We start from the raw sequence: 7,303 nt of genomic DNA, 5'->3' as shown, positions 1-7,303 counted from the left end.
CCATCATCTGAGTGCACGTGCTCATGGTGACGTCTCATGGCTGGCGGGCTGCTTGGTTCTTCCTGTTGCCGTGGCCTCCTGGCAGGTGGCTGACCCTTCGGTAGACAGAGAACCAGGGAGGCCAGCATGTGGGGTGGAGGGGGCAGGGCCTGGAGGAAGAGGTGAGCCGAGGCAGGCGAACGTCAAACCTCCACAGACTGGATCTGGTTCATCTGTGCCCGCATCACCTGGATACTGTTCAGGATTTTTTTCTGGTGGCCGGCCAAGGTGACCCCAACCCGGAGAATGTCCCTTGGGGAGAAAAGCACGTGTGTTAGGGAAATGTGGGGGTGGAGGGGACCTTGGGTCAGGCAGAGAGCTGCCTGGGCTTCTCCAGGGTTTCCTGCTAAAGAGAGCAGGGGGCCCAGCCGGCGTGGCTCCGTGGTTGAGCGTCGACCTATGAACCAGGAGGTCATGGTTCGATTCCCAGTCAGAGCACATGTCCGGGTTGCAGGCTTGAGCCCCAGTGGGGGATGTACAGGAGGCGGCCAGTCACTGATTCTTTCTCATCATTAATGTTTTTCTCTCTCTTTCCCTCTCCCTTCCTCTCTCTGAAGTCAATACAATTATTAAAAAAAAAAAAAAAGAAAAGAGAGAGAGAGCAAGGGAAGGGACGAGGGGTGTGGAGGAGGGTGGGCATCTGGAGCTGAAGTGAGTGACTACATGAGGTGGCAGGAGCACGTGCTGGGAGTCAGGGGATCTAGGTGTGCCATCGCCTCTGCTGGGAAAGGAACCTGCATTTACTAGGCACCCCCTCTGTGTCTCTGTTGCTCCTCCTACAAACCCCCAGTTCACAGAAGGAAAAACTGGGGCTGAGGAAGCTTCTGTGATTTGCCCAAGGTCACACGGCCAGTGGGTGGCAGGCGGACCTGGGTGTCGATCAGAATGCAACTCCAGAGTTGGCCATCTCACTCTTTGGCCCCCACATTCCTGCTGGGACACTGCCTATCTTCCACTCTCCCGAGCCCCCCACTTGGGAGGGTGGGTGGAGGCAGCTGGGCACTTACTCCATCATCATCTGTGACACGACATCGAAGGAGGTGAAGCCAGCACTGGCGAAGCTCTCCTTGTACTGCCCCATCTTGATGGCCTCTAGCCACTCGTCCACTGTGTTAAAGCTGGTGTAGTCGGGGATCGTGCGGTCCAGCAGTGGCAGGTTGATGCTAGGGGTGGGGTGGGCAACAGAGACGGTCAGGGCACATGCTAGCAGAGGGGACAGGGTACGGATGGGCTGCAGGTGTACCTGCATGTGTGTATCCGTCAGCATGAACACAGGTGAGTGTGCATGTATGTGCGTCTCTCCCTGTGGGTAGTTGTGAGTTTGAACCTGCATACATGTGCACACATAGATGTGAGAATATGAGAAAGCAAGTGTGCAGGACTCGCAGCTGGGGCCACCTGGAAAGTCTGGTGAAGCCTCTGCAGGGACTGCTGAGAGGCTGGACCATGTGTGAGGCGGGACACACTTCTTACTTCATCAGGAGGGAGTGCAGAGGGACTCACTGCTGATGACCCCTGCCTCCTCCCCAGTGCCATTCTCCATCCTCGTCCACCCTGGTTGTGCTGTAAGAAGCTGAATTGTGGACCGACTCTCCAAAGTCCAGACAAAGCTGGTGCACTAATGGGAATGACTTCCTGGCTGGCTCATTAGGCTAAAAGCTCACAGTATTTGTATCCGGAAAGGCAGGAGCTGTTGACTCAAGGTCAAGGTGAGAAGCGACAGGTAGAGGCCAACACGAAGATCTGTTGGCCACACGAACTTGGTGTGTGAGTCTCTGACACAGCTAGCCCTGGACCCCAAGGACAGCTGACTGGACCCCTGCCCCTCAGAATCCCTGTGTGACTGAGAGTCCCAGAGAGGGCAGGGTCATGAGTGGGGCCTGTGACAGCGCCCAGGCAAGGCTGTGGTGGCTACAGGTGTGATGAGCCCACTGTGGGGGCACGTGTGTGTGCTCAGGTGCCTATGGATGTATGTAAGTGTGAGTGTGAGAATGGTATATTCATGTATGAGATTGTGTGTGTGAGAGCATAAGCATTTGTGCCTATGTTCATACATATGTGTAGGACTATGTTCTTGGGCATGCGTGCACATGTTTGTGTGTGTATGTGTGTGTGGGGGGCTGTGTCAAGGAGAACGCAAACACAAGTTAGAGAGTACAGGTTTGAGTGTGAGGGTAGATAGGGAGGAAACTTAGTGATGAGTAAATCCATTTACTAACGAAGATTCTGCTAACTTTTCTTAAACACCGTCCTAGCTGACCATTCTTTAAAAGTGCTTCCTCTCCCACCCAGCGTGCACTGTGCCCTGCACTCCTCTGCACCCCAAAGCAGTGCAGATACCCAACAAACTATCCTTCTCCATCCCAGTTCAGGCAGAGTATCTGCTTGAGGCAGGGTAGCCAGGGTGGGAGGGTATTTGGAGAGGGTAAGGGCCAGCTGGGGCGGAGCCACAGAGAAGGGGCAGGGCCATACCCAGAAGAGAGGGGCGCCATGGCTTTGAGGCTGTTGGGGTTGCGGATCATCTTGTCCAGCGTGTTGACGATCTGACCAAACTTGGGCCGGTGGTTGCGGTCCTTCTGCCAGCAGTCCAGCATGAGCTGGTGCAGGGCGCTTGGGCAGTCCATGGGCGGTGGCAGCCGGTAGTCCTGCTCTATGGCATTGATTACCTGGGGACAACAGAGGGGCTGAGTGGGTTGGGTGGGTGGGTAAGAGCATCTGCCCTCTGGCCTGGCCTACCGTTCCCCCAGTGCACTTCAGAACACACCTATTTGGTTGCCCTCCACCTCTTCCAGGCAACCTTCCAGGTCCAACCCAGGGATGGACCTCACCTGGGCTCCCACCAGGTATAGCCCCAACCTAACCTGGCAGCTGGGTGCTTGCCTCCCCCGCCCCAATCTTAGGAAATCCAGAACCCTGAGATAGCCTCTGCCTCAGGACCCACCCTCTCTCCCATCTCGGAGCCCCTCCTGGCTTTGATGGCCCGAGGACTCCTCCTTCTGGCTCGTGACCACACGCTTGACCTCAGTGCCATTTACAGCTCCAGGTGAGCGATACCTTCCTTGTCAGGCCTCACAGCACAGACTTGTACCCCTTCCCATGGCTCCCACCTGGCTCCTCTGTCAGGGAATGGAACTCAGACACCTGCCTCCAACCTGTCCTGCCACTGGGGCAGACTCATCTTCCCCAGTTCGACGGAGTCACCCTCCCTGCACAGGCAGCTCCTTCAAGTCCTCCCTGTCCGCATTGTTGCAAATAGGAATTCCTTGAGTTGGCTTTCAAACACTCATTATTGAACCTCATCAGCCTTTCCAACCAGCTTTCCTCTCCGCTGCTCTCAACACAACCCCTCACCACCCCACCTCTGGGCCTTGGCACAAGCTGTTCTTTCCACTGGAATCCCTCACGTCTGCCAGTCCCACTGCTGTGTGAGTCCCCCTGTCCCGTGAAGACTTCCTGGCTGATCTTGCCCACACTGCTCTTGTCTCAACATTTGCCTTCTCCAGTTTAGCACCTGATCCTAAGAGTTCCCGATAACTGCATCTGGTTCCCAGAGTAATTGTGTTGTCCCCAAATTAAACACTTGAGGGGCAGACAGTCTCATTCAGGGCTGGCCACAAGGTGAATACATCCTCGAGATTTGCTGATTTGTAGATGATGGACCCTCCTACTCCTGAGCCCCTGGAGAGTCCGGGGTCCTGTGCAGACATGTGAACCAGCCATCACAGGTTGGGAGCTGCCCTTGCCCAGGATCTCAGAGGCGGTGCTCCCACGCTCTGGGAGATCAGCAAAAGGCCAGGAATGTGGATCTTCCCCTTCCCCATCTGGCTGGACAGAGACGCTCTCTCCTGGAGACTTACGTCCTGGTTGGTCATGTCCCAGTAGGGCCGCTCCCCGTACGACATCACCTCCCACATGACGATGCCATAGCTCCACACGTCGCTGGCTGAGGTGAACTTCCGGTACTGGATGGCTTCTGGGGCTGTCCAGCGGATGGGGATCTTCCCACCCTGTGGAGCAGAGTGAGGAGGGTGGATGGGTGGGAAGCTGACCGGTCTGGCCTCTGCTCTCAACATGGCCCGCCATATGCCCTGTGCCGTACCAGTCATAGGAAGCATCTTCCTGTTCCCAAACTCACCATACGGCTTCAGATCTCGGGGCATTTGCACATGCTATTCCTCTGCAGGCAGTAGCTTTCCCCCCTCTCCCCTCTGGAAACCTCCTTCTCGTCCTTTAAGTCCCTCTGAAAGTCTTTCCTTAAGTCCCAATTGTTGCTCACTCTGTTGAATCCCACAACTGTGCCTGTATCTCTCCATCAAGGAGGCACTGCCCATACAGAGCAGTACTCCGATCGTTTGCTACTTGCCTGGCTCCGACTGTACTGTCTCCGAGCTCTCCGAGGGCAGGGACTGTGTCCTGTTCCTTTCTGTTAAAACCCTTCACCAACCCAAACTGCGTCCAGGAGAGAGTCGTGAGCATGGGCATTCAGGATCTCCAAGATCTGGCCCTGCCTAACTTCCCAAACTCTTGCTCACCACTTGAACCTCGCAGCCTGCATTCTAGTATCATCTTACCATGAGAACATGGCATCTGACTCACTTTTACTGGCCCTGCAGCCTTCAGCTCTGATAGCACCCCCTCTAGCCAGCCTTCCTCTGCCTCCCCAAGCTGGTGTCCTGGCTCACAGCCCCGTCACTCCATGTTGCTCTGTACATATGTGTCCCTCACCAGCCTGTGAGCTTCAGGAGGGCAGGAACCATGTTTATGTCTCTGCATCTCCAGGGCCCAGCACAGTGCTTGGCATGAGCAGGTGAAAACGTACTGCAGGGAGAGCTGGATGTGTATGCCCTCTTTCCTGGCACCCTGACCCCATTGTTCCCTGCGCATCTTACCAGGGCGCTGGTGTAGGTGGGGTCTGAGGTATCATCCTCCAGAAAGCGTGAGAGGCCGAAGTCGGACACCTTGCAGACCAGGTTGCTGTTGACGAGGATGTTGCGGGCGGCCAGGTCTCGGTGGACGTAGTTCATGTCCGCCAGGTACTTCATGCCGGCCGCGATGCCCCGCAGCATGCCCACCAGCTGGATGACTGTGAACTGCCCGTCGTTTTGCTGCAGGAGAAGTGGAGAAAACGCAAAGTCAATGGAAGGGTCTGAATCAGACTCTGGATCGTGTTCACAATGGGAAGGCAGGGCCCCACCCCCCGGCCTAGGCTCCGTTTCAGGTGCTCGGGGACCGTAGGCCCAGGAGAGGCCACTTTCAGGGTGGTGGAGAGAACAGACTGTGCAGCAGACACGGTTGGTTTGAACCTGGCTCTACCCCTTGCTGTCTGTGCAACCTCGGACATATCCCAGTTTCCTCATGTGTGTGTTAAGTGGGGATGAGTGACAGCCACCTTCCAGTGCTGTCTGAGTTAAACAGGAGGGTATATGGAAGGGGCCTGGCATGTACGAGGTGCTTGAAAAATATCTGCTAAATGGCAGCTAGGCCAATGGCATACTTCCGACTCCTCGTCAGGGCTGTCTGTCTGTCTGGTTGACTGCACCCTCCTAGGGGCCCTGGAGTTTCCCTCTGTGCTCTGAACTCCTCCCCTGGCCTGTAGTGCTCTGGAGGAATCCCAAATTCAGTGAAAATTCTGGACTAGGGGTCTAAAGACGTGGTTCCAGTCCTGGCTTTCACCTTGACCCTCTGGATGACCCTGGGCAAACTCTACCTCTTGAGCCTCAGTTTTCCCTTGTGCATAATGAGAAGGCTGTCTACGAGCATGGATGGCAACCGATTTCAGGTTGTTTGCTAACTCTGATCAACTGCTTGTGGTTTCCTGGATTGAGTCTGAGATTTGCTTTTGAGGGTGGTTGGAGAGATTTCTGGGATTGATTAGTGATGTCAGCCGTGGGTAAGGGAATGGAAAGTGGCAAATGTACAGGACATTCCTGATCTAGATCTTTTCCAAAACCCTTTGAGGCTCTGACGGTATGAAGCTATGTCCACCACTCCTTTTCCTGCCCCGCCCATGGTCCCCTACCCGGAGGAAGGAGTCCAGGGAGCCATTCTCCATGAACTCAGTGATGATCATCACGGGCGTGCTCTTGGTGACAACACCCTCCAGGTGAATGACGTTGGGGTGGTCGAACTGGCCCATGATGGAGGCCTCGCTCAGGAAGTCCCGGCGCTGCTTCTCAGTATAGCCCGACTTGAGCGTCTTGATGGCTACAAAGATCTCTCTCTTGCCTGGCAGTTTCAGGTGGCCACTGCACACCTCACCAAACTCCCCTGGACAGACACACCAAGAGGGGCAAGATGTCATATGCCAGGGGAAGCGTCACCTCCCTGCTCCCTATAAACCGCCCCCCCCCACTCCTGGGGCCTCCTCAATGTTCTACTCATCCTCTTGGACACAGAATCCCTTTGTAGAATATGGGGGCCCACCTTTGAGAGTAAGAGTAAACTCTTCATGGCTGTCCCATGGTGTTTGGATGGCATGGTGTGAGGATGTAGGGGAACCTGGGGAGATGGAGGGTGGGACATGGGATGAGTGGTGGGAAGGACAAAGCACTGGGCTGAGTCCAGAGAACTGGGTTCCAGACTTAGCGCAATCTCTGAGGTGATGTACAAATTCCTTCCCGGCCCCGGGCCTCAGTGTCCTTATCTGTTGATGAGGTCGTTTTACTGGATGACCTTTGAGGGACTTTTCCATTGGGCACTCTGAGCCTTCAGGGTTCGGAAGGTTCTCTGAGGGATCTGCCCCACATCCTACCCTCTGTCTCAGGAGTACACGTTGGGGTGGTTACACATGGTTGAAGTCACAGTACCTGGGAGGGCACCAGCCACCTACCTGCTCCGATCACCTGCTCAATTTTGACACAGGAGATGTCGATTTCCTTGGCAAACTCCCGCACTGCCTCATTGGGGTCCTCGTAGGTGAACGGGTCGATGTAGATCTTCATGCCTGGGGTCACTGAGGGATAAGACTAGGCTTGGTCAAATGCACAGATTCAGGATGTGGACAAATGGAAAGGGGAGAGCCAGTCCAGCCATGGATGGACATATACTCCCATGTGGTCCCCCCTAAGAACTTGGCCACCCCCTGCAGGTCACTTGACCTCTCTGGGCCTCGGAGAGCAGATGGGCACTGAGCAGAGGGTGAGGGGAGCAGATTGCTCAGCAGGGATAGAAAATAGGTTCTAGCTCTTGTTCCAACTCTAATTGACTTCCTGGAGCTGCTGCAAGACTGTCAGGATTGATTAGCAATGTCTGTTACGCGTGTGGG

General features: G+C 55.3%; 1 protein-coding gene across 1 annotated transcript; it reads right to left on the bottom strand.

Annotated features, from left to right (window-relative positions):
* On the bottom strand, nt 1-6,980 carry LOC102423175 (ephrin type-B receptor 2-like). Its single transcript, XM_014449769.2, has 8 exons — nt 6,869-6,980; nt 6,463-6,537; nt 6,059-6,306; nt 4,929-5,144; nt 3,897-4,046; nt 2,512-2,705; nt 1,047-1,202; nt 1-291 (listed from the first exon to the last, which is right to left on the bottom strand). The coding sequence occupies exons 1-8, from the start codon at nt 6,978-6,980 to the stop codon at nt 183-185; spliced, it is 1,260 nt and encodes a 419-aa protein (XP_014305255.1). The 3' UTR covers nt 1-182.
* Nucleotides 6,981-7,303: the final 323 nt, after the last annotated feature.

Source organism: Myotis lucifugus, unplaced genomic scaffold (genome assembly GCF_000147115.1).
Source record: "Myotis lucifugus unplaced genomic scaffold, Myoluc2.0 scaffold_1409, whole genome shotgun sequence".
Classification (NCBI taxonomy): Eukaryota; Metazoa; Chordata; class Mammalia; order Chiroptera; family Vespertilionidae; genus Myotis; species Myotis lucifugus.
The sequence above is the reverse complement of the archived record's forward strand: the minus strand, read 5'-3'. Positions and strand labels throughout refer to the sequence as shown.